Source organism: Dromaius novaehollandiae, chromosome 15 (assembly GCF_036370855.1).
Source record: "Dromaius novaehollandiae isolate bDroNov1 chromosome 15, bDroNov1.hap1, whole genome shotgun sequence".
Lineage (NCBI taxonomy): Eukaryota > Metazoa > Chordata > Aves > Casuariiformes > Dromaiidae > Dromaius > Dromaius novaehollandiae.
The window spans coordinates 16,409,071-16,435,568 of record NC_088112.1 but is presented as its reverse complement, the minus strand read 5'-3'; the positions used below and the strand labels follow the sequence as shown (position 1 = coordinate 16,435,568).

General features: G+C 51.9%; 1 protein-coding gene across 7 annotated transcripts; it reads left to right on the top strand.

Annotated features, from left to right (window-relative positions):
- On the top strand, nucleotides 1-24,735 carry SH3TC2 (SH3 domain and tetratricopeptide repeats 2). 7 transcript variants are annotated; one of them, XM_064521028.1, is made up of 19 exons: nucleotides 1-300; nucleotides 7,042-7,239; nucleotides 8,762-8,881; nucleotides 10,059-10,163; nucleotides 10,434-10,561; nucleotides 11,687-11,792; nucleotides 12,171-12,314; nucleotides 12,440-12,641; nucleotides 13,310-13,383; nucleotides 14,209-14,404; nucleotides 15,272-15,408; nucleotides 16,576-16,617; nucleotides 16,721-18,424; nucleotides 18,539-18,719; nucleotides 20,277-20,427; nucleotides 21,058-21,180; nucleotides 22,201-22,351; nucleotides 23,002-23,198; nucleotides 23,561-24,735. In XM_064521028.1, exons 2-19 carry the CDS (start codon nucleotides 7,206-7,208, stop codon nucleotides 23,750-23,752), a joined length of 3,987 nt encoding a protein of 1,328 aa, XP_064377098.1. In that variant the 5' UTR covers nucleotides 1-300; nucleotides 7,042-7,205; the 3' UTR covers nucleotides 23,753-24,735. The 7 variants fall into 7 exon arrangements, 6 of the variants coding, with proteins under 6 accessions (XP_064377098.1, XP_064377100.1, XP_025978508.2 ...); XR_010391750.1 differs by lacking the exon at nucleotides 1-300 and adding an exon at nucleotides 4,318-4,954 and having other exon boundaries at nucleotides 22,201-22,347; nucleotides 23,561-23,589; XM_026122723.2 differs by lacking the exon at nucleotides 1-300 and adding an exon at nucleotides 4,320-4,954.
- The last annotated feature ends 1,763 nt before the right edge of the window (nucleotides 24,736-26,498 follow it).

The window sequence follows — 26,498 nt, the reverse complement described above, 5'->3', positions numbered from 1 at the left end:
TGCCAAGGTGTCCGCAGGGCGCTGCCCGCCGCGGAGGCAGCAAGCAGCCAGCCGGTTCCTGTTCCCCGCGGGCCCGTTTCGTCGCCTCCCAGGTGGGCAGCCCCTTCCCGCGGCCGGCCGCCCTCCCTCAAGCGTTCCCACGCCCGGCCGGGGCAGGCAGCGCCGCGGGTGCTGGGCCTGGGAGCGCCGGGCTGGGACCGGAGCAGGAGGGACCGGTGGCGTCCGGGATGTGCGGCCGCGCTGCAGAGTCGGCCCTGCGGGGAGAGGTCGGCACCCGGAGGTGACGGCGGGACACCGCAGGTAAGTGGAGGAACTGATTATCAGTGATTTTACCTTTGCTACAAGCCTGCACAGCCCCCTGCTTTCCCCTGCAGCTGCTGAACGGCCCCGTGGTTACTGCTGCAGCCACATCCAAGAGGAAGCAATGTGAGGATTGTGTTCTTAGCCACCTTCAGCAGAATGAGTGTTTTTATAAAGCTTCATTTTTCAGTACCCCTCTGTCCTTCAGTTTGAGCCCTGCTTCCCCCCCCCCCCCCCCCCCCCCATCTCTGCTCACTTTAGCAAGCAGAACTGACCTTTGGCATCAACCGGTTTCTGCAGAGCACGAGCAGCTCCCAGACCAGCCTGTGACTTGCAGGAAACCAGCTCAGATTTGCATCTCTCCGGCACGTAGTCCTAATGAAATGGCTTTCCAAGCCTCTGTCAAAGAAAGGCGCAGTGCCTTTTTTTTTTTTTTTTTTTTTTCCCCCCAGTTTATTGGACTCCCCAGTACCTGTGGACTTCACAACAGCCAGTTGTGCCCCCAGGGGACACATCAGCTCGAGCTACCTCTACTGTCCCCAGCACAATCTGGTATCAAAGGGCTGCTGGGGCCTAGGGAAAACCTGCCCAGCATGCATGACCATGGTGCAAAGGCTAAACGAGGCTAAACGGCCCCTTGCCCACAGTCCTTGTCCAGCCGCTGCTCTCCCTTTCCCTTCTGGCCCTGTGGCCAGTGAGCAGTCAGCTCACATAGGTCAGCAAAGAGGCTCTCCTTCAGCTCGCTCTGGGTCTGCCAAGGTGAGCCAAGCCAGGAGGGCTCCTGGCACCCCAGCTCCTGCCTGAGCTCCCCAGCCTTGATGTGGGCACCAGGCATTTATCCGCACCCCAGGCCCCTCCTGGTGACGTTCAGGGAGGCCTGGGAGTCCCTCAGGGGCCGGCGGCTGTCTCCAAGCTACCTGCCATCAATTCTCCTGCATTATTGATAGGGTTAAGGCCATTTAATGCTCTGGCCATTGCAAGGGCAGAGATATTTCCAGCTTGGGATAACAGCAGGGATGAGGGGCCAAGGAGAGAAGCCATGACTGGATGGGCACAGCAGGAAGGGTGGAGCTCATGGACCTTTTTGCAGCAGCTCTTCCATCGGCAAAGAGAAATCAGGCGGTCGAGGGAGGCTTTCCACCATTTGGGGATCATCTTCTGCTGCTGTAAGTGCCAGAAGTATCCCATCCCGCCATCCCTGCTGCCAGCCAAACGTCAGGCTCTCAGGGGAGAAGGAGGAACCGGAGGGGATTTCCCTGCTGGCTCCCAGCACAGGCAAGGCTGCAAGGTACTTCCTGGGTAGATGTTCCTCGTGTCGCCCTGGGGAGCAGCATGGGAGCTTGCAGGTTGTGGGGCTGATTCCTGCGGTGGGGACCATTTTGCTATGGCAGGGGCTGGGCTTCATGGCAGAGGGAGGGCCTAGAAAGGGGTGTCTGGAGTGGAGAGGGGGCATGAAGGCTACACAAGAGGCATCAGTTAGAGAAGGGCAGCAGAAAGGGCAAGATCTTGTTCTGCATTTGTGGGGGAAAAGGTCACATGAAGAGCAGCCCCATCTCAGAAGAGTGAGGGGGTCTGGAACTGCACTGCATGGGGACCTGGGACGAGCTGGGGATGTTGAAAGCTCATGACACATATTGTCATTTCCCTTTGTGTCCTCTGCTGGGGCTGAGGGGTCCTTGTGCAGTATGGAGCGAAGTTGCTCTGTGGTGAAAAGCCTGGCATAACACTTCTCATCCCTATAACCTTGTCTTAGTGCAGGCAGGGAGAATCATGACAGGAGACAGAAAGAGGTGGGATAAGTGTCTTGAGAGTATGCTATGCCGTCATGAGCTATTTGCCAAGATCTCACAGAGGACATGATGTCCAGGCCACCTTTCTGCCCCTGTGACCTTGGAAGAAGCTGCTCTAGAGGCAGAAAGGTTTTCCCACAGAGCGCTGTGCCTAAAAACTGCTGTGGGGTGTGAGGCTGTGGCCGTCCGCCCCAGCTGTCCCCAAAGCAGTGCTGGCACCAGCAGGGGCTATAGCTCTGCCATCGCCTGGGTAGGGTGCCCTGGCAAAGCAACGCGCTGGAGCGGAGGCTGCAGGCACGGCCCCAGCGATGCTGGAGCAGGATGTCTAGGGGAGACAGGCAATAACCGAAAGCGCTGGAAGAGCTCAGTCTCGGAGAGACACTGAGAAACAGGGACTGTGGGGACACGTGCTTACTGCTGCCCTTCCTAGCTGCCTCCTGTACCTGATCATTCAGCAAAGCCTGTCTCTGCAAGACACCTGCACATTGTGTAACACAGCGAGGCTTTCCCTGAGGCCCCCAAGCCTTCCCGCAGGCTGAGTAGGAAAAACCCCCAACCTGTTTGCGCAGAGGCGTAAGCTAACAGAAGGATACTTTCAGCAACACAGAGTGCCTGGCAGGACCTGCAATGATCTTCAAACCCTTGAGCTCAGCTGACCGGCTCTGGTCCTTCCTTCTTCCTTCCCGTGCCTTATCTGCAGCCTCCACTTCCCTGCTCTGTCTCCGAGAAGTCTGGAGGCTCTCCTGGGCGGTGGCAGTGCACGCTGCTGCCTTTGAAAACTTGCTCATGGTTGGAGAGCGCTATGCAGGAGCAGAGAGGATGCTTGGAGGTTCATAACCAAATACCAGCATGGAGATCTCAAAGCAGCAGCCCAGACTGCTCCTCATATGCTGCCAAATCCCAGATGTTATCAGCCTGACAAATTAGTCTGGGAGCCGTTGCCGACTGCAGTATTTGTTGCACCAGGGATCGAAGGCATGCTGCCCTGCAGAAGCACAGCCGATACACACAGTCTGTTTTCCAAGAGCACTTACTTCCTCTGCTTCTGGCTGAAAACAATGCAAGCCGGAGGAGAGGAGCAGGCCTCAGCATTTCTGAAAATGAAGTGCTGGAGTTCAGCTTAGTTCAGCCCTAGAGTCTGCTTAACCCTTTAGTTACTGGATGAACCAAATTTCCCTGTGCAGACAGCAGCTTTGGCTTGTGCAGCCCTGTTGCTGCACAGAACACAGATGACTAAAAGGGGTCTTGGAAGAGAAAAAATTCTTGAGGGGGGGCCATAACGGAAAAGAAATGTCTTTAGGATCAGGCTGGTCTGCCACATTTCAGTGACTTGCTGTGCAGGGTTTGCTGTGGAATAGCTGCATTTCCCCTCTGGACTGCATCTGTGCAAGAGCCCCCTCCTGTGCAAGAGCCCCCTCCGTTTGCAGGAGAAGGCCTGTTTGGGGGTGTCTCTCAGCAGCTCTGCGCCCATTTTACAGAGGGTGAAAGCAAAAGCAGAGAGTCAGTGTGAGAATGAGAAAATGACGCTGCCGGTCCTGCTCACTCCTGCCACAACAGGCTCGGGACTCTGCCCTCCCTGTGTGGCAACGTGCAGTGTGGGCTCGGTGTCTCCCAGCCGTAGTCCTTGCTCGGCCCGGGTGAGTTTGCGGAGGATGAAGGAAGGAAAACACTGCCCCAGCTGACACCAAAACAGGTCTCCCCGCACAGTATCAGAGGAAAAAAAAAAAAAAAGCATGAAACAGAAATTCATTTGATCTGAAACAAAATGTTTCATCGTGTTTGTTTTTTTTCTCCCAACTGAAGTCAGGTTTAGGCTGACTTCCTTTTTCTTTCAGGTTCATTTTTAAATAACAAAATGAAAAGCAAAGGGGGGTTGTTTTGAACCTGCCAGGGAATGACCAACTCTTGAGCACTCCCAGAAGGAAGCAGGCATATCAGAAAAGGTCGATGTTAACTCTTTCATCGTTTTCAAAGCAAACAAAAAAACCCCCCTCCATATCTCTCTGCACGGACTGTTTGCAGAGTGCAGCCTGGCTGCACAAATGCTCCTGGGTCCACAGGTCTCTCATTCTGTTGATCTGTATTTATGGTGTCTCAGAAAAGAAGGAAGTTTTGGTGATGAGCGTCTCCCCGCTACCTCCCCAGGATGCCCAAATCCTGACGTAGGTAGAGCTTTTCCTCTGGCGCTTTGCTGCAGCAGGGGCAGGTGAAGTGTGACGAGGACAGAAAGTCCCGAGCCTCAAGGACTCGGGGACGGGGCGGGAGGAGGGCATGGGTGCGTGCCAGCACAGCCGGCTTACGCAAAACAGCCGCTTGCAACAAGCTGGACCCGTGGCTGGTCCAGCCGCGTGGACACCGATCGGCTTGAAAACCACCCCAACCTGTTCCCTGACTTTCCGCCCGCAGGCAGCCTCGCCGGCCCTTGTTTACTGCAAACCCAGCACGCAGGTAGTCCCTGGGGCTTGCACTTCCCCTCGGGAGCCGGCAATCCATGGACACGCTGGGCTGATTACAGCATAACTCCCTGGTAACTCATTGACCTCCGTGTTCGGCGGCTCTGCTAGGAAACGGAGGTTCCCAAGATGATAAGCCACTCTCAGAAGAAATTCCTTTCCTTGTGCGAGGGAGCGTCAGCGCTGGGCTCGCTCGCCTGCCTTGCGAACACGTACACACCCCTGCGCGCACACACGCACACGCACACGCATAGGCGCGCTCTGCGTCTCCGAGTCCGGCAGCGCTCCCTCTGGGGACCCTGCTTTGAAAGGTCGGAGTTTCGCAGCCAAGACTTCTCTGAGAGGAAGACGATGCTTAGGAGCAATGTTGGGGAGCGGAGCGAACCTGCGCAGATGAGTGCTGAGGAGCAGGTCAGTACAGCCGCTCGCACCGCTTCACCCTTGCGGTTGCCTCCGTTGCGCCTGGTCTCCCGCTGGATGCCTGTTGCGTGCCTGCGTGGCTTGTCCCCAGCTGCGTAAACATGGCCAGCAAGGGCAGCTTGCAGGTGTTTCCAGCAGTCCACTGCAGGGCCATGGCTACATAAATCCAGGCTGGGGAGGAGAGCATGGGTTTTTGGACCCAAATGAATCTGAGGCTCAGATATGGAGGTAATGGGGAAACTGGGGAAGAATAGGTTTGTTTTGGATCCTTTACACATAGGAACTGCTCTGATAGGAGAATGAAAGGAGAAATCACAGCTGCAGACATGCTAGATTTAATGAAGCAAATTCGGCTCAAATGAAAGGTGGTGTGTGATAACCCTTGAGATGGACAGTGTTTGCAGTGGTTGTATCCCCTGAGCAAAGGTTATGTGGACAGCAGATGGGCAGGGGCCTGTCTCTTGCTTCACACCCTGGGGAGAAAAGTGGGGTCTGCTGGTGAGCAGCCTCCCGTTGGAGCAGCCAAGCTGGCGCTGGCTATGCAGGGGCTGCAAAGGGAAGAGACCCCTGAGAGCTGGCTTTGACAGCAGTCCCCACCGGGCTGGGGAGCCAGCCCGTGCGAGGGCCCCTCACAAGCTGCTAGTGCACTTATTAAGATAGGGCTTTTCCAGGATGCCCAGGCTGAGACCTTCAGCAGGAGCAATGGGGGATTTCCAGAGGAGATCGAGGGCATGGAGAAGTAATCAACAGGGCAGGCAGCAGAACTGGAGTTTTTTTGGGTTGCTGCCCAAAAGGAAGGTTACATGTCAGGTCAAACAGGAGGCTGATATCTTTGCCTTTAGAGGGTTGGTTTTGGTCATTGACTTATTTAGGTAAATTTAAAAGCAAAAAGAAATTTCAATACCACAAATGATGATATCTTTGTTTAGAAGGTGAAACATAATCTTCTGTTGATATTTAAAAAAAAATCAGTATTTTGCCCGGTAAAAGACTTTGATGCACAGCTGTTGCTAAAACAAATAGCATTCTGAGTGACAGAATGTCTTCCTGTAAAGATGCACCTGAACTCCTCACAGAAACTTGGTCTGTGTGCTCTGAATGCAGGTAGACATGCCAAAGTCCGCATCTGGATGTGAATTTCCCTGGTTCCTGGATCTTCATAATATCTCCAGGTTGACCTGGGGAGTTTTCTAAATATGGAGCTTTTCAGGGTCTCTGTGCAACAGAAGCAGACAGTTTCCTTGCCAAAGGGAGAGCCAGCGCAGCCCTTTCCCAGCAGCTCACCTTCTCGCAGGTCCTCTCGGCTGCACTGCTTTTGGGGCTTCATGGGAAAGAGGATTAGCTTGACAGCAGCGTGCTGGGAGACAGCAAGGGCACTTTGCAACCTGATGTCTGGAGGTCAGGGGGGAGGGCGAGCCGCAGCGAGATGTGAGCAAGGAATCAAGCTTGGGGCAGAAAGAGACTCTTACTAGAGTACGGACACCACAGCTCATCCCACAGCCAAATATTCCTCATGCTCTTCCTCAGGGGTATGCAACAGGGCCTGGCAGCCCCCATCATGGCACAGGAGTCTGTCTGGTGAGCAGCTACCCACTGCCTTCTCTGGAGAAGCTCAAGGCCTCATCATGCACAGGGTGGTAGTTTGGGCCTCTGGGAGAGCCAGCAGTGCTTGTGGAGCACACCACAGCAAACAAATCACTGCTGTGGAGGCTCCAGGATCAGCCGATTGCTGAAGGTCTCATCGCGAAAAAAGTCCTGTCTGTTGCTTCTCTCCCTAGACTTTTTTTTGCAGGGGCTATGTTGACCTTCCCAGGAGATGATCTGCAGGCATCTGCCGCCAGTACACACTGGGGACTAATAGCCTGTTCAGGAGTCCTAGTCCTGGAGGCTGGGAAGGCCACAGGGCATGTAAGCAAAGAGGGAATGAGAGATCACCCTGGCTGCCCAAGGGATGCAGCTCAGCAGCCAGATAGGTCCCTCCTGGTGTTCACACCTGGGAATCAAAGAGTTCTGCCATTCTTCAGTAACAAGATGGGGCTTTCTAGCCTTGTATGTGCCAACAGTATTTGTGCTTACAGGGAACCTGTTTTTGGCTTGCTTGGATGTAGCTCTGCTCCAGTGAGCTCTGCGTGGTGTGGTCAAACCTGCCCTCGTGAAACGGGAAGAGTGCTGCCGCGCTGGCTCTGCTGGGCGGCGGGAAGGCCAGTCCAGGAACAGCCACAGAGCAAGGCCTGGATGGAGGATGCTGGACAAGCCACAGCGGGGTTTCCCTGCAGGTGAGACAGGTGCTTGCGGCAGCGTCAGGACCAGGGTTGCCTTTGGGGGGGAGCTCGGGGTCTGCATGGGGATGGAGCTCTCCAGAGGGGCTGGCGTGAAGCTCGGGCAGGCTCTGCAGGCCACGGCACTCCCTGCGCAGCAGCCAGTGGGAGGAATGAGAGGAATGTGCCACGTGGGCCTGGTGACAAGCTCCCAGAAGTGAGGGCGAGAGGGGAGGCTGGGGGAGCGGCGGGGCCGGCACCGGGCAGGCACACCAGCTGGTGGGATGGGCCCAGCCCCCCCCCCCCACGGACGCTGCCCCATCAAAAGACACATTGTGCATTGTAAGGAGGGCCGGGGCTGAGCCGCAGTGCCGGCTGGGCCGGAGTACCCGCGGGCTGCGAGCGGCTTGCTGCCCCCGTGCCAGTGGCAGCGACAACCGCCGACTCGGTGCTGCCGGTGATGGTGTACACATGGGCTGCTGCTGGGGGGCCCCTTGGCACCAGGACCTGTCCCTGGGGTGCACAGGTAAGCTGCCCGTGGGGTCCCATGGCTCTGCTCATCTGAGCAGGGCTGCAAGACCTGTGGCTGCAGAGCTGCTGGGGGAGACCCTGGCATTGCGCGCTGGCTCCCTCCGGCTGCTTGCTTGCTCCTCCAGAGATGGTCCCTGCCTCTGCTGGGCAACTGTCATGTTCCACTGGATTTAGGTGCATGGGGAAGGAGATCGGACATTTTGGCCAAGGAGGGTGACAGAGGGGGTTGGCTTATTCCTGTGCTGTGGGTTTTCAGGAGCCCCCTTGTTACCCCTGTCCTGCTGTCACTGCTGCCAGGAGCACCCTGCACCATTACAACACTCGCAGAGGCCCCTTGGGTACTGCAAGTCCCCAGGGCCAGCAGGGAGAGGTGACAGTGCCCTGCGAGGTGATTCCCATGCCAGCATGAAGGCAGCGCGAATGATCTAATGAGGCTGTTAACGAGATGGAGAACAGAGGCAGTTCAGGGCCAGCTGCTCCAGCTGCATGTCCTTGGGGAAAGCCGGTGCTGGCACCAGCAAGTGCTGTGTGTCTCTCAGCCCAGGCTGCCAGGAGCACAGCCCATTGCTCCCGGGACCTGTTGCTTGGCTCCATGTTAGGGTTGGCCTGGGAGAGTTTCCTGACCGATGTTACAAAACATTTCAGCACCAGGCTGGCAGATGAGTCACTGGCACAACTGGCAATGACTCCCTGCCAGCGGTTTCAGTTTGTCTTTTGAAAGATCTCCCAGTTCCCTTTCTGAGCCTGACCCGAACAAAAATAAATGCTGAAGTGGTGAGTGCAACGAGGATCAAACCCGTTTGTCCTCTCAACTGAGCTGTGGCCTGGTGCCTGCCCAGGCAACCGGCTCTGCAGGGAGCCACCAGCGCACCTTGTCACAGCACACACGCCCTGCACCCACTGCCCCTCATTCATTACTGCTGTCCTTGAATCATATGGAGACCCCCTGGGCCAAGACCATCCTCCTGGGGTGCCTCAAATGCCTCTCCCCACAACCCATGTTCCCCAGGCGAAGAGTGTGACTGCTGCTGTCCCAGCTCATCCGTGCTCCTGTCCAGGTGGGATCACCTGCAGCGCACCGCAGCCGAGCGCCGGGGAAAATGGTGGCAGGAGAAGACCATGGCATCAGGTACCTGGCCCCAGGGAAGGGAGGGACACCTCAGCCGTGCTGACCCTGCCAAGCCGAATGGCATTTGCCTGGGGCTAACCAGATGCGGAAAGGAAAGGAGGGACATGTTAAACGCAGTCAAACCCAGCCTAGGTGGGAGCCAGGCTCTGTTTTAACTCTGCCTCTGACTCATTTCACTTTCCTATCTCAGTTTCCCACCTCTGTGGAAGGGGATGGAGTTCTTGGATGAAGTCCTTTAAGTGTGTTTAAATTGTCTGTTCAGAAGTGAAATGTAGAGGCTTTTCTTTCAAAGAAAAGCCCATTCATTACATGTCCAGCCTTGGGCGATTCTTTTCTACTGCTAACTACAAGTAAGGTTTATAATTCTGTGTGCAAATCACAATTTATTTTACTGACTAGCAAAGCTGACTAAATGAAATGAACTTTAAAGTATAGTTATGCTCAAGAAAGTGACTAAAGCCACTGGACTGTTCCAGCTCCAGACCTCTAGGTACAGAGGATTTCTAGGTACAGAGGACTTGCCTTACAAGCCCTATTTGATTACTAACAAAAATTGTTTTTTAATCTTATTATCCCTCCACAGACAATGCAGCTGTGGAAGAGCAAGCTGGATTTTTATGTGCCTCAGCCATTATTAATATAATTACCAACTGAAGTTTCACTTCCAGAATCTTTTCTGGCAATAGTTAGTGATGTGTGAAGCAGAGAGAATGTGGCTTGGATTGCCAGCACAGGAGTGGAGAAAATCTTATTTCAACTGTCAAGTTAATAAGCAAAGCATTTTATAAATCCTTGGCTCTCCTGTGCTGGAGAAGTGTTCTTACTCTGAGATCCCCTCCAAAAAATGTCTCTGTTATAGAGTCACCTTGCTGCCAGATCTGCTCCATGAGGGTCTGTCCCTAGAGCAAGAAGGGAGTCTCCTCTCTTCAAGGTTACTCCAGCACTGGGAGGAAGCCAATCATCAAGGATATCTTGTAGTTAGGACACGTTAATCCGAGAGTTCTTGCTTCCACTTTTGAGCATGATTTTAAGGTGATACCAGATTCGCACAGTTCTTCAGCCAGATCTGCAATGTGACCCATGGACTTTGCTTTCAGGTGACATGGTTAGGTAGAATGTTCTAGACCTCTGCCATAAAATTTGACAGAAGCTGTTCTGTGTCCCACCTCCCTGCTAGGTAACGCTGGGGAGCCAGAGCCAAGTTATCCTGCTACAGAGGCAGCAGAAGGCTTGCCGGACACCTCTTCAGTGTTGCTGGCTGTCGGGGAGGGCTTTCTGCCAGGTAAGATGCTGCCTTCAGCATCACACAATTTGCCAGTGGTTGTATGTAGCAACGACTGGCACCATAGCTGAAGACCCCTGGCATTCCTTGAGTTTCTCATCTTTGTTGCTAGTATCTAGAGAGAGATGGTATCTGTTTATGTTGTTTGAGCTCTGTAACCAAGTGAGGGCTGGAGGCATTGGTGGGACTGATGGCAGGGAAGGCTGAGCAATGGAGGGGGCTCTGCATGGAGCTCCTTCTTCCCTTAACCCTGCACATTTCCTTTTCAAGAGATTTCGCTGCTCTTCTCTGTTGAGAGTCGCTCCTCCCGGTGCCTCAATTCCCAGCTCCAGGAAGCAGTCAGAAAGAAGCTGTGGGCTCTGGAGAATGACGACAGAGAAGTCTGTGCTCTGTTCAAGGTAGGAGCCCCAGCCCCTGGCAGATGAAAGCATACCACTGGAAGGCACCTGCTCTGCCTGGGATGTGGGATGGGGCACCAAACCCAGCAGAGAAAGAACAGTTCCTCCAAGGCCCCTGTAGGTGTGTGTCCCTGGACACAGCAACTATGTATAGGGGATGGGAACAACAGGGGAAAGAAAACAATGATGGAGAGGTAGACTCAAAACTGAACCTCATATCAGGAACATGACTTTGGAGGCACTGAGCTGCCTGAGGAACATGCACATAACACTATGGTGAGTGCTAAATAACAAGCACTGCATAGTGCTAGGTTCATCAGAGCTGTGCAACAGGATTAGGTCCCTGGTGGAACTGCCTATCTCGTACTGGAAATCAGCCTAGATGAACAAAAGATAGGCAAAGTGTGCAGGGACAGCACAATTTCCTCTCAGGCAGCATCCCTGGAGATTCACAGAGATTCTCAGAGTATTGTGGTTTCATAAAGGAAAATCACTGCAGGTAATAGAGACATTCCCTGGCCTGAATTCTCCTTCTCTGTAGATCTTTAAGGCGCTGGCACCGCAGGGCTCCCTGCAGAGCTGTCCAGAAGACCTGGAACAGTGCAGAAGTACTAATGCCAGCAACAGTGAAAGAAGAGCTTCTACCTCAAGGCACAGTCACTGCTCTCAGCCTCAGACACCTTGTGGTTGTAGTCTCAGAAGGACTGGATTTCTTCTTGACTCCACTGGAGTTGCAATTTGGAAGTTGTTCCTGTCCTGGCTGAAAATTAACTCATGCACAGAATGATACAGGGGCCTGGATTTCAAAAGAACAGTAGTTCTGGTGTGTAAGATAGAGGAAACGATCTGGAGCAGGAAATTCTGTTTCTTTGCCCTCCCATGGCTGCACCATAGGGAGCTGGCACTGTGGTTACTCCATCCCTCTTGGCTGACAGACTCAGCTGGTTGGAGCACCTTCCCTTTAAGCCCAGACAACAGGACCAACTCGTACAGCTCTGGCTTGGAATAGGCTAATAAAAGATTCCCTATTCTCATTCCAGGCTCTAATATTATTACCACACTGCCAAGAACTCCTGTCAGACCCCCAGGATTTCCCCTTATTCTTGCTTTGTCTTCTCTGTGTAGGAGCTCTCAGCCAGGCTGGTCTGTGTACAAGCGCAGGAGGATCGGTTCATCCTCACCTTCAAAACCCTGGAAGAAATCTGGAAATTTTCCACATATCTGACTTTAGGTAAAGTATTCAAGACATGAAGCAGAGTATGGGAGACAAAAAGAGACAGCGTGAGAAGAATTTTGGGAGAAGGTGTTCTGTCACATGAAAGATAGAGTAATATACCATGGTAGACAGCTTAAAGAGGAAGGAATATGGATTGAAAGACCTTGGTGACCATCTACAGATTTATGAAGGCATTATCTGGCTCAGTGAAAAAGACACGGGAGGGTGCCTTTTGTGTAGTGCCTTTGCTGCACCTGGTGGGAATGGGGGCAGAATTAGAGGCTGTTGCCTCACAATGTGGTTGTAAATGGCAGATTGGGAGATATTCAAAGATCATGCGGCCATTCCAGCAAAGGAGGGTGCTGACACTGCTTTCCCCCTTTGGTCTTTCAGGCTACGTGGCCAGCTGCTTGGAGCAGCTTCTCTTTGACCAGATGTTTTGGCTAAACTGTGCTCTGATGGAGGACACAGAGATCAAAGTTACTGTAAATGAAGATCGCCTGGCCACCATATATCTGGGGCTGCTACTCCAGGAAGGTGAGAAGTAGCACACATGTAGGGACTTCCTCAAAAGCATCTCAGCAGGACTGCGTTGTAGCTCCATTATGGGCCCCATCTTGCACTGATGCAGTTCACCTAGGCATGACTCTTTCTATCTGCAGGTAACTTTTTTTCCAGGGCAGTGCCCAGTGTCTGCCAGCCAGAAGAGGAGGGAGAGGATGGTCTGAGGCTCTACAGGAATGAGCTGATCCATGTGAAGAACACTGGAGAAGAATCCAAGTGGGAAGGGATGTCCTTATTGACAGGTCAACGAGGCCTGGTGCCTGTGACAGCTCTAGAGCCAGTACCTCACCCATTTTACCAGTAAGTAGACTGTTCTGTTACAGTGCTCAATCCAAGATTAATTCCTGATCCTGGTGCAACAGCACAACACCAAGTCTGGGATGAGGAACTGCTCTTACCTCTGACAGCGGGCAAGGGCTGCATAATTTTATAAGGACATACATAGTATATACAGCCACTGGAACCAGTTCAGGTTCTGTTCATGGGATGGACGAAGGACTTAATTCTCATCTTGTTCTGGTGTGATATTGATTTAGGTCATACATGAAGTTATTTGGAATTTATAGATGAGTAATTGGAGAAAAACATGGCCCAGGGCTTAGGTAATGCCAGTCAACATGAGGCCTCATGCCAGACACCTGGCTGAGCCTCAGAGACACCTGCAGCTCCTTTTGTATTCATACAGTGAAATTCTTCCGTGGGCTGGCAAAATCATCCTGTTCTGCAGGATGCATAAGGCTCTGCAGGATGCAGAAGACACACTCAAGGCTGCAGGTCCATGTCCAGTAGCACCACAGCAAGGGATTACTGGGATGGCTGTGCTGGTCATGCTCCACATGAGCTCCAGCGCTCGCAGGGGACAGAATATTTTTCCTGCTCATGTGAGGTCCTCCGTGGTGGGTGGACTGAGGACAGGACTGCTCAGGGAGGACCCTCTGGTAACCCTCTGGTTACCCTTTGCCTTGCAGGTGGTTCTTGAAGAATCATGCTGTGAGTTTTGGCATCTCCCAGGAGATAAGTGGGACAACTTCTCAGCCAATTGGTGAGTGACATCTGTGTAACATGGCTGCTTTTCCCAGGCAAGGACACAGCTTTTGCAAACCCGTGTTCAGCCACAAATGCAAAGGGCAGATCTATTGTTCTGACAATGATACTCCATTGCAAAGTGCTCTTGGGAAAACTGTATCTTTGGTCTCTCTTGAATGGGGAACAGACCCTGGGAATTGCATGTGCTTAGAGGGCTGATCTGAAGAGCATAGAATACAAAGAATTGCTAATGACATCCTTTTGCTAACTTTGGTTTTTCTCTTCTCCTACTGCAATTTTTTCTCTCTCCTAGAATCCTTTCAGGATGGAAGTTTTAAATAATTAGGCTCCCACTAGTGTGCACACAAAACCCATGCCAACCATTCTCCCATCAGCCCCATGCAATTCCTGATCAGACGCAGGCACCATTCAGAGCACACTAGACATGAGAGGTCAGTGCAGGTGTGAATTTGATGCATAGTGGGATGGACATCTGCAATGTTAAAGATTTACTTCTGGCAGAAAGCTGAGACAGGCCAGCTTCTGTGAAGCTCCAGCAGTTTCATTTTCCCAGCTACCTTCCAAACTACAACTCTCAGAGGTTTCGTTCTTCAGCTTTGCAGGGTTTTATCCATGCCTATTGTATATTTTATCAAAATACTCTTCTCAGAAAGAAACTGCAGTGGTCTGAGTCTGAGGGGAATAAATAAATCTTAGGGGACAAAGAAGCAGCCTTCTCAAGCTAAGCTTGTGGTCTCTCCTTGCCTAGTTTTTTTCTAGCAAGGAAGTTTAAACAGCAGGCCTCACACACTGAAATGCAGTTGTTTTCTTTGTTTCTCAGTCAAGGGCAGGTGCACAGCCAAAGAGGACCACAGAGGAGGAACCTGGGATGAACTGAGTTTCTCCAAGGGAGACAGCATAGAAGTCATTGGCTTCCTTATTCCAGGACTGCCGTGGTTTGTGGGAAAATCTCTAAGCAGTGGGAATATTGGCTTTGTCCCAACCAGATGCATAAATCCTGAGGCCTGTGAACCTCTGTAAGTTTACTGCTACTTTCTACATGAACTTATGGTTAGGAGGAGGGGAAGGGTGGACTCTGAGTCCCAGCTCAAGTATATGTGAGAATCCAGAGCAGGTTATCTGACTTGCAGGGCCTTCACAAAGGATCCATTTTAGGTTTGCCCAGAAGCCCAGGCCAGGCTCTTCTGCCAACAGGTTGCAGGAATTTCTGACAAGACAGAGCTATCATAATTCACTTGTCTCCAGGGTTTCTTAGACAGGAACAAATCTGGCACTGGATTAGACCTCACTTTAGGCGAAGACAGCCCAGTACAGCGATGTCACTGATCAGCGGGCTCCACTGTTTCAGCTAGAAATGTTCTTGACTTTGTAGCTTTGTCTGAGGGGCTGTGAGTCTGGCAAGGATGGGGGACAGTCAGCACTGCCAAGAAAAATGAGGCTTGCTTTGCTTCCTTCTGCTCTTTTGTTTTTTTGTGGGATGCTGAGGCAGAATAACATGGTTCCTGATGAAGCAGAATTATACACCCTTCTAAGGACATGACAGGAGTTACTGGGGGAAGGAGAGTGACACAGTCCCACTCTGAGGACCCTGGCAGTTGTGTCTGTGTTGGTTTAATTACATAGCTCCAGTTTGATACCCTTCTGGAGACAAAGATGACCAATGGGTTCCTTCCTCTGGCATCCATCGGTTCCTCCACGGAGAGGCTGGGTCTGAGATCCCTCATGGGGAAGGTGTTCAGACTCTCGCATCCATCTGCAGAACAGCTTTCCTGGTGGGAGGAGGCGGAGGGATGGGAAAGCCCATCTCCACCCCGCAGCACAGCAGTGGTGTCAGGGGAGGGGAAGACACTGACTGTTTTCTCCTGATGTGTGTCTTGACCTAGGGGAAAGGGCTTGGTGTTTCTGAGTGAAGAAGAAAAAGTCTCCCTCCTGCGCATCCCTTGCAATGGCAGTGAGCAGCACTTCACCGCCCTGCTCAGTGACCTGGCACGCACTGACATCACCTCTGTGTACCGGCTCGGTGAGTTTCCCCTCTCTGAGGTGCCCAGCCCCATCAGTGCCCTTGGAGAGCAGCTTTGGGCTGTGTCTACAGAGCTCCTTGCTCCAAGCTGCTCAGGTGAGAGAACTGCTGTGGCTGGAAGAAATTCTGAGCCCCCTGCTCAGCCTGCGGGTATCTCAGCTGTAGATACCCTCCAGAGCTGGTCCCTGCCACACTGCAGTTTGGAGGAGTTTTCTTTGCCTCCAGGGATCCTCAGGACCCCTGGCAGATGCTGCTCTGGACTGATGCAGGCTGTAGGTGCTGGCTGTTGACCACCTTTCAGTAAGAGGTGATCCTGCTGAACTCCTCAGAGAGACTGGAGGGTTAAGAAAGGCTTTGGAAAAGGATGAAATATGAGGCAGGGAGAAATCAAACTCTCTCCTGTCCAATGGAAAAAAATGACTATGTGGCTTCTCCTGAGAGGTCTGTGCAGAGCCCAGTCTCCTGCTGTTTTTTGACCTTTGGGTGTATATTGAAGAGCATTGCATAGCTAAAGTGACAATGATACTGTCTCTGTGCCCAGAGCGGGAGCCAAGAGCCCAGGGTTCCTGGGTGCTGTTCTCAGTGTCTCTGTATTTGCGGTGTGGCTTTTGGGCTACAGCTAATTACTCTGCCTCAGTTTTCTGCCTTCTCACTGCCTAGAAGAGCAATGTGGTAATGCAGGGCTGAGCCTTGGGAAGGCTTGGGGCCTTGGTGGCTCAGGCCACCTTTCAGACCAGGCAGTTCAGCATCCAGATGCTCCAGTGAAGGTATAATAAGCCTGGGGGTAGAGCCTGTCAGAAACACATGTATATCTGAAACCTCTGAATAGTTACAACAAAGCTCTAAAGAGAGACACAGCCGATAAAACCTACCTGGGAAAAATAAAACCTGCTTGTTCCTGGGTAACTGTAGTTTGCCAGGGCTCACCCCACCACCACATGACAGCCATTCTCCATGTTTTTATATGGAGACCCCCCAGAAGCAGGGGTTGCAATTGCAGCTGCGTGTGCTGTCCAGGGCCAGAGGTGAGCCTGTTCTTCCAAATACAGGTCCTGGGGTTTAGTAGAGTAGTAGCAGATCTCTTTAAGGTTTGAGTGCTGTGTCTGCATGCTAACATTGATCAAGCTTTAGGCTTCTTGTTTTCTGTTTGTCTCCTTGTCTGTGTAGATGGTTTTGAACCCACAGCCACATTCCCCAAAATACCATCAGGTGAGTATGTGGAGGGGATAGAATAGGATGTTTTTATGATGACTTCAGAGAGTGTATTTTGACATAGGGAAACACCCCACTGTGATCTGCCTGTCCCTTCCAGAGGCTGTTCTCCAGGGCTATAAGGATATCCAGCTGCTCCAGTCTTGGGAGGAAATAAACAGCTTGGCAACACCTAGCACCTCCGAGAAGTCTAGCCCAGGGAGCGAATCAGCCCCTGCTACACTGGAAGATATTTTCCTGGAGAAGCCAGATGATTTTGATGATCCCAAGTTCTTCATTGACCTGAATGTTGGACACATGGAGGATGCTGATGTCTTTGACCCCATACTGACCTTCCTTAACCAAGGCAGTTATGTGCCCAATTTTCAAAGCTTCTATGATCTCAGTTTTTCCTTTCTCAGCTCCACTTTTTATGGTTTTTCTGATGAGGATGAACTGATCTTGTACCTTGAGACCTCCAGGAACTGGGCCAAGAGGACTCATTCAGTTTGGGCTCATGTCCGGCTCTGTTTCCTCTTGGGTAAGCTCTGCATCAAAAAGGTCAAGTTCTCCCAGGCCCGAGTCTACTTTGAGGAAGCCCTGAGCATCCTGGACAGGGGGTTTGGGGATCTGCCCCTGCTGGCTGCATTGCATGTGAACCTTGCCTCCATCTACTTGAAACAGAACATGAAGCACAAATTCTCCTCCTTGCTGGGGAAAACAGTGACTTTGCTTGTCTGCTTGCCTGGCCACTCTTTCAGCTCAGAGAATGAGCTGGAGGTCATGAAGTACATCCTGAGAGAAGCCATTGCTGTGGGTAATACTCCTTTGGAGGCCCGGGTCTGCTTCCTTATTGTCAAGCTCTTCCTACAATTGGGCAAAAACGATGAAGTTCTGCCCTTTACTGAGCGTCTTCAATGCCTCGCCACCACTTTACTCAGCCCAGACACCAGTGCTGTACCACTGGATGCCACTCCCATCTTGAGCTACTTGTATGACAAGAAGTACTTGCCAAACATTGCACTGGCCTCCGCCAGGTTGTTTGTTCCCAGTGGTGTCAAGGGGGCACCAACACCCATTTGGAGAGCTGGCTTCATCCTCCAAAATACTTCCAAGCTGCTGGGAAGTCAGCTAGAAAGGAGCAGCATCCCAGCAGTGGCTTGCTTCTATCTCAAGCAGGCACTGAATTTCTGCTGTGAGAACAGAGCTGTGCCCACCCAGAGGACTCTGTGTGCCATCTTGTCTCGAATGTATCTCCAGCATGGCGTGTTGGATGGGGCGGTTTGTTATGCAGCCACAGCTGTAGCTCTCAGCAGGCTGATAGGCGAGGAAGAGGCTTTTGAGTCTTCTCTCTGTTTGGGGTGGATGTATCTCCTGGACAGCCAGCCGGGCCCAGCTGCAGAGATTATGTGGCAGCTCTTACATTCTCTGCATGGGACAGACAGTGTGACTCAGGGTGGAGCTGTCCACAATCTGCTGGCCATTGCCCTCAAGGGAGAAGGGCAGGTGCAAAAAGCTGCAGAGAATTACCTCTGGGCCCTACACAAAGCCAAAGAAACTGGGAACAAGAGGAACCAGGCTATTACCCTGGCTAACTTGGGACAGCTGACCCTTTCACGTGGGGCAAGCCAGCTGTCTGAGATCTACCTGCTCCAGTCTGCTGAGCTCTATGCTGAACTCCAGGGCACTGAAGACCTGGAGATGGAGCTGGGCCGGGTGCTGCTGTTGCTAGCACAGGCCATGATAAACAGGCAGAGGATAGACGATGGTAGACTCTGTTACGAACTGGCACTGCTTTTTGCCCTGAAGTGGCATAATGTGAGGAGTGAGTACAGCTTTGCTGTTGGGAACCAGGGCAGTGCCCACCTCTGTGCGGCACCCTGTTAGATCCCTAACACAGCCATTTGATCTGTACTTTTCCCTTCCCTGTACCATGCAGGTCAGCTTCACATCACTGAGTCTCTCTGCCATTTCTACAGCAAAGTGTCCCCCAATCTCCAGGCCCGCATTACCTACCATGAGCACTGGGTATCTTTGGCACAACAGCTCCGGGAAAGAGAGATGGAAGGCAATGTCCAGCAGGCCCTCAGCCAGCTCTATCAGGCTCTGGGCACATCCAAGTAAGTCCAGCTCATGGCTTTTTCCGGTGTAGATGCTCATAAAGGGGTGTCTCTGCTCACCCAAAACAAGAACAGTGGCTTTTCTGAGGTATTTGGAGCAAGGGTCTCTAGTGAGAAGGGATGGAAGGTGTGTGGTGGTTCTAACTGCGCCTTCTGCATGCCACTGAAGTTAGTGAAATGCTGAGATTGGCCAGCTGTCACTGTGCAGTGAAGAAGAGAACAGTTTAATGTCAGCCAGAACTCTGTGATAGCTCGGCAAACACTTAGCTGTTAGCTGGGATGTGACTTGGGTTTGGCCAAACACAGTTTTCCAGAAAGACATCCAGCCTTGATCTGAGGTGACACAGAGACAGAGAATTCATCACTTCCTTTGGTGGCTTATTCCAATGATTAATTGCTGCTCACTAGTAAAAATAGATTCCTTATCTGTTATTTGAATAAATCTGGCTTCAGCTTCCAGCCACTGAGTCTGCCCTTCCTAGCTCTGCTGGAATATTTTCCCCAGGGATGTACTTAAAACCCCATATCAGCTCACCTTTCAATCTCCAGTTTGACACATGCAGGTGACTGATTAGATTAGGCATAAAGGGAATGAAAGAGACTTGGACAGACAACAGACTTCCTTTATTTTTTAAAGGCAAATGTGTCGAATAGTGGAGAGTTAGTTCCCATGTCCCCAGAAGGACAAATGGGCAGGGGTTGTCATTAATTTGGATGTTAGGTCACAGTGAGTTCAGAGGGAAGGAATTTAGGAAGCAGACGCCTGTCATGTGAACGGTGCTATTTAAGACCACAAAGTACCACATTCGCTGAACTCAAAGGACAGCTGGAGCCCAGTTGCCAGCAGGCGAGGCACCAAGCAGACAAACATACCTGGGGCACTGCCCATCCCTGTCTTCCCCACGGTGTCCTTCTGGCGGCAGTGTGTCCAGTCCGGTAACTCTGTCCTGCTGCTTGTCCCTTTGGCCTCTGGTGACCAGTGGCTTGCAAAGGGGCTACAAGGCCTTGCATGTTTGGCCACAGACCGGTCTCTTTGGCTGCACCGAGGGACAAACAACAAGCAAAGATGTGGTTTTGGGTACCAGATACTGACTGGAAAATGCAGGCATGCAAGCACTCACAGTCTGTGCTCCCATGTGTAGCTGGGAGTGCTGTGCATTGGTGTGACTTTTGCGCTTAGCGTAGGGGTGGCAAGTAGGGTTTGCGGATGACCCAGACAAAACCCTCTTTGTCAGCTGAAATGAGCAGAAATGGGGAGCATCTTCTTTGGGAGCAGGCTGCCACAGGGCTGTGCTGAGCACTGGAGGATGGGCAGCCATCGCAGGCTGGCCTAAGGTTGCCAAATGACACACACACATGCACTAAAGCATGGAGACTTTTACCATTTTACCAGGACACTGATAAGAGCTGTGACTGTCCATTTGTCTCTAACCAATGGCAACTGTAGGAGGAGAAGATGGGATTGCCACAGGGGAGGTGTTGGGGTTGGTTTGCAGCCGTTTGCTGGGGGTGTCCTGTGATTTCTCTGTAACGCTTCTTTGCCTGTTACCATCATAGAGCTTTGAAACAGTCCCTGGACTGCACCAAGCAGAGTCTAAGGATCTTCATTGATCTTGGGGAGACAGTCAAAGCAGCAGAGGCCTGGTTGCAGGCTGGCAGGCTTTACTATCTCATGCAGGAAGACGAGCTGGTGGAAATGTACTTCCAGGTATGGAGGAGGTGGCTGGACTGGTCCCCATTCCCATCCTGGCTAGCTGTGTTCCCATCACAACTAGTTGTGGGTTGGTAGGAGCCACTTTGGGCTGGGAATCTTGGAAAGGAAAGAGGCTCTTCTCATGAGCAGTGGAAACCTACTGCTGGAAGGAAGAGCATGCATGTTCTGACTGGAAGATGACACCAGGGCCAAGAGCATGATTGGCACAAATACCTGCTCTTCACAGAAGTTAATGTACCTGCTCTCATTCCTGCTGGACCTGCCCTTTCTCTGTCTAGGCTATCTGTTCTCCTTGTTAATCATCATGTTGGCTCCATCACACCATAATGAAAGCCCAGGGCTGGGGCAGGTGCTGGCTGCACTGTCTCAACTCAAATCTTGATGCCTTTGGATATCTCAGTTGATCAGTCCAGCACACTGACCCAGCACAGTGATGTGCTATCTGGCTCCCAGCTCCATCCTTGCACACATCACTTGCAAATGCATCATGACAGGCCCACATAGCTGCTCGACAACATGTACACATGCTGTTTGGAGCACTGAGACTCATGTCTATGATGATTTAGTTCTCTGTTTTCAAAAGCGTCTCTTTCCAAGTCTCACTCCAGTTCCTTTTCCTTCTAGGCAGCCATTCAGACTGCTGTGAAATCTGGGGACTTCTCTTTGGCCATGGACCTTTATGAAAAAGCGGGCGATACCTTTTTTAATGGCAGACGAAACAGAGATCGAGCAGTGGAGTATTATAGGGTATTGACCCCTCTGAGCATTTCTGTCCTTGTGTTCCCACTAGGTGACAGCCGTAGAGAGCTCTCCCCTAGGGCTGGCTGCAACACCACATGGCCAGGCTGAAAGGAAAGAGAGTGGAGAGGGACGGGGTAATTCTGAGTGTGCCAGAGTGAGAGCATTGCTGTGTATGGGGCAATGGGGAAGCCTGGAGCATAGGCACATTTTGCAACAGCTTCAGGTCTCCCCAAAGTTCATTTGAGAGTGGTAGGAGGGTTTCCAAGAAAGACTGCCCTTGTACTCTCCTAGATAGCCTCCGACCAACGGCTGAGGATTTAAACATGGGCTATTGAGTAAGGTGTGATCTGAAGGAATGCTTATGGCCCAGGAAACCAAACAAGAATAAGTGCACCATATGGAGGCTAGATGCTGTCTGACCTCCTGGATGATGCACAGAGGAGACGTCACAGGACAGGGAGCTGAGCAGGGAAGTGCTGGTAGGAAATGCTGAGGATGGATGTGCCTTAAAACCTTTTGCATTCCTCTAGGGATTCCTTTAGCACCTAGCTAAAGCCTTCAGGGAGGTGTCTGCCAGGCTTTGGGGAATTATACCTTATTCTTCCAGTGTAGACCCCCAGCTGGGACAGGCAGGCAGCAGCAAGCACTACAGTTTCTACACAGCCTGGCCCTGGTCATGGTCCAAGCAGGCCCAAGGGCAGGGGCCTTACGTTATAAAACCTGGCAGCTTTAGATGTGAGCTGGCTGCTCCTGAGGGCATGTTCAGAGTCTAAATTTCAGGCATCTAAGGAACAGCAGAGATGTGAGGTTCTGAGGACCACACGCTGGGATATGAAACTCAGTTTTAAGAGGAAGGAGAGGCTAGAATCAGGATATCCAGCACCCTGCTATAGCACTAAACCACCCCATAGACTGACTGCCTTGCCAAGCACTAGGTCCATCTCTTGCAGTTCTATCACCTCTCCAAGGAAAGTGCAGTACCGATACCTCTAGGAACAGGATGGACTCACTGTTTTCTCTCTTCAGGGAGGTGCTGTGCCCTTGGCCAGGAAACTGAAGGCCATTAAGACAGAGCTACGGCTGTTCAATAAGCTAGCAGAACTGCAGATTGGGCTGCAGGGCTATGAGAAGGCACTGGAGTTTGCCACACTGGCAGCCAGGCTGAGCACCAGGGTGGGTGAGTAATGCAAACCTGTGGGGTACAGGGAGTTACCAGTTCCTGGAGAAGGGCCTTCCTTTCTGGATGAGAACAGTGTGCATGTGAAAAGAGGATATTCATGCTTTCATAAGACCTCTGGACCTATTCTTATCCTAAAGAGTAACCTCTTTTTAAGACCACTTCCCTTTTTAAGCTGTGTGATAGCCACATGGAAGTGCTCTGCTGTCGTGTGGTGGGACTGGGCTGAGCGGAGGCTTGTTGCTACACCAGGGCCTAGGAAGTATGATGAAGGCACAGAAGTCAACCGTTCCTCTCTGCATTGATTCTTCTGATAAACTCATCCCTTCCCATTGCGAGAATAGTTTAAACAGGCAAAATACCAGCATAAGTGTCCAAGACAGAGCCAGTCTTGTAATGGCCCTTTCTAGCACCCAAGAAATGCTCTGGTTGAATGATACTCCCTGGGCAATCTGTCCTGTCTTGATATCAGTAACCCTTGCCCATGGTTCTGTCTTCTCTGGGCCATCTTCAAACTTGTTGTCTCCTTATGAAGATGTCTGCACATCTGGGCTGTTCAACAAATGCATCCCCAAATGGCTCAGGGTGCAGGGCTGGGAATGATTTGGGAGCGTGCTGCAGGCTGACTGTATCAGCAACTCTTTTTCCAGGAGATCAATTACAAGAGATGGTTGCCTTCCACCGCCTGGCTACAGTCTACTATTTTCTGCAGATGTATGAGATGGCTGAAGATTGCTACCTGAAGACACTTGCCTTGCATTCTCCCTTGCTGCAGTGCACTGAAGAGGCCCTGTACTACTCCAAGGTGTACTGCCACCTTGGCAACCTGACCCTGCACAAACTGAAGGTAGGAAACCTCTTTCCATGATGCTGCCTTGAACATACTGGTCTTGACAGAGAGCTGAAGGTGGAATATCATATTTGCTTACAGAGCAGCCACACATGTAGATGGCTGCATCCTGTGACCCTTCATCCTCCAGCAACTTTAAAATAAATATGCACAATGCTGGCACACCAGGTTTTGAGGGGGGGAAAGGCAGTTTGGAAAGAAGTGCTGGCATTTAGCTGTGACAATACAGAACCCATTTCTATTAAGTCAAGTGTCACAGGGTTCTGCCTGGAACCACTGGGCTCTGCTCCAGTTCCCTCACACTGCGTGACCCTCATTTAAACCACTTCCTAATGCTTGCCCCTGTCCTTTATGGTTAGGATGAACAGGATGCAGCAGGCTACTTCCTCTTGGCCCTTGCCGCAGCGACTGAGGTGGGAGACCAGGAGTTGCAAGGCATCATTCATGCCAAGCTGGGTCATATCTACAGTGCCCCTCTCTGTCACGTGGACACACCAGGATGTACCATGTATCGGGCTAGGTGGCTGAGCGAAGGAGGGCACGTCGTCTGACCAACCACCAAGGTGGACTTGAATATAGCCAGCAAAGGCAACTTTCTGCCTCATTGCTGGCACAGGTCCATGTACTTTCCAGAACAAATGGCCTGCAGAAGGTCCTGTGCAGCATCCTGAGAAGGTCAGCAGTGTTTTATCTCCTCATCTCCAACAGACATGGGACCAAACGCTTGGCACACTGTCCTCTGAGTTTCCTCCAAGCCAGAGCAGTGCTGTGAGTCTAACTGTCCATCCACGGCAGCAACCTGCACAGAGAGGACAATGTGGGGTATTACCACAAAGCAGGGCGGAAGGAGGACTCAGTTGCCAGCCTGGACCAGGAGTCTGGTGCCGGAGAAGTTTGGTGGAGTGGAGCTGGGCACTAGATGGCACTGCAGGAATGTGGCTGCCTGCCGGGGACAGCAGGACAGGGGAAAGTGCTGCCCCTGTGCTAGTTAGTGTCCTGTCCTACCTGCCTCCCACTGCCTCCTGGGTCCCATGGGGCAGCACAGCCTGCAAGCTGCACTCCAGCCCCAAATGTATTTTAACTTAAATAGCAACTCCTTTATTTATTTATATCTGTTTTCTGTCTTTTTTGCTCTGAGAAGGCCTGTGACCCACACTTCTGCAGAACCACTGGCCTTTTCCAGGTCCTCTTTTGTACAAAGCACCGCCAAAGCTCTTGGCAGTGAGAGGCAGAAGTAGGAAAGGGAGGAAGAGTGAAAATGGCCAGACAAGCCTTCCCTGGGTAACGGTGGCAGACTGCTCAGCGGGGAAGGAGAACCCACCATCACCAAAGGGTGGGGACAGGCGCAGGCTACCTAACCTGGGGCCTCCATCAGCAGCAGGCCATGAGAGCACATAAGAGAGCACAGAAGATCAGAATAGGTCATCCATGTAGCCAGGCATCCTGTCGCAGCAGTGGACATAACTGGATGCACAAGGAAGAGTGAAAACAAGCCAAAAATAAACAATAATCTAGTTGTCTCTACTGCTGAGAATGTTTTCTGATTTGGATGTGTTTTTTTTGAGTTTAGTAGCACTCCCTGGATTTCCACTCTGCAAGCCTGGCCAGGCTCCCCTGGACCCCACGTGAACTTTCAGCATCTAAAGGCTCCTTTGGCAAGGAGCTCCTCTGGCACCCACTCCCATGGTGTGAGTGCTCCATGGTTCCTGTACAGGAACAGAGGCTGAGCCACTGGTCCTGCTTTGCCATGCCCTGTCACCTCCCTCCCAAGCCATCTCTTTTCTGAGCTGCACAAGCCAGTATGGTTTTCTGCACCCAGGAGGATGGAGGAGAATTGGGGAAGCTGATGCTTAAGCTCATCATATGGGCTTGCTTTTTGCCAAATGATGAATCCCTTGGGAGGGAGGTCCTGATTCGAGGCAGGTGGGATTTTAGCGGGGAGAGGTGTGTGCTTTGTCTTTGCAAAGGCTGTTGGCAAGTGCAGACAGAACCCAGCTCTCCGGGTAGGCAGCAAACTACGTTCAGATGCTCTGAGTTACAATGATTGGAGGAAAAAGAAAAACTCCCCTCTGGAAAGAACAGGTGGGAGTGGGAGGCACCGAGGAGGCTGGTCCTGAGAGCTGCTGGGGTTCAGCACTGCAAAGAGACTCTCAGCTTTCCTCTGCAGCCCTTCTCACCACCAGAGAGCAATAAACACCAACAGTTGCAGCCTTACTCAGGCGAGTCCCACTTCCTTGTTAGTAACAATCCTCAGTTTTCAGTCTGGAGTGGTGCAGAGTGAGGAATGGCTACTTCTTCATGCTCATCTGTAACAGGCTTTTTGCTTAGAGAGCTTGACACCCAGCTGGGGCCTCATAGAGAGGCCCTGTTGCAAGTCCTTCTATCTCACTTATATGGCCCATTACTTGTAAATGTTAGCACACGTATTTTCTCAATTCTCTTTGCAAATACTGAGTCCATTTTGCCCTCCTAATCCCTATGAGGCATCCATCATTTGGGCAAGGAATTGTTTACTGCTTGTTTACCAAGCATCCCTGCAGTGCTGTTAGAGGAACCTCAGCCCTATGTCCAGAGGAGGTAAATCTTTGTCCTGTTTGAAATACAGCAAGCTCTTGGGAGAGACGATCCAAGAAAATCCTCTGCCTTGCTCCACAGGCACTTTTCCTGAGCACTGCGCAGAGATGTCTGCCCCCAGTGCCCTGTGGCTTCCTGGGTGCTGGAAGCTCAGCATGCCAACAGCCAGGCCCCAGCACCTGGCCTGGCACCTGGGGAAGCTCTCCTGGCTCCAGCAGCAGCTTGCCTGCTGCAGCTATTTCACCTGACATTGGAGTCCCTTCCCGTGGCAGCCCAGCCCTGGGCTCAGGACTTTGCACACAGAATAGTCCTGTCCTCCTTTCCAGGAGATGGCTAGAGACTCCCTCAGCCCTCCCAAACATAAGCCTGCGCGTGCACCGAGGGAACCACATCTCTGGCTTATTTTCAGTGATGTACAGCTGCATCCCAGTCTGTGCGTGGGCACAGAGCTGGTCCTCTCCAGTGGTATCCCATGGCTCTCCTTCTCAGATTACACACCTGCGAATGAAGGCAGCCTTGGCAAGGTGAGTATCTAATGAAATGAGACTTGGAGAGGATGCTGTCACCTGGCTTCCCTACAAAACACAAGACCCTTCTCTCCCCCAGCAGCTGGTGTTCATCTCCCTGCTGGCAGGGAGCAGGCACTCACTGGGACTGCAGGGGAGGTCTGGGGGGCAGCATCTCTCATGCAGCAGAGAGGTCAGTCCTTTGGGTTTTCCCCTG

Coding starts and splice junctions, on each gene's coding strand:
- SH3TC2 (XM_064521028.1), top strand. CDS start 7,206: ATGCTGGACAAGCCACAGCGGGGTTTCCCTGCAG. Junction 11,793..12,170: donor TTCCACATATCTGACTTTAG/GTAAAGTATTCA, acceptor TTGGTCTTTCAG/GCTACGTGGCCAGCTGCTTG. Junction 14,405..15,271: donor CCTGAGGCCTGTGAACCTCT/GTAAGTTTACTG, acceptor GTCTTGACCTAG/GGGAAAGGGCTTGGTGTTTC.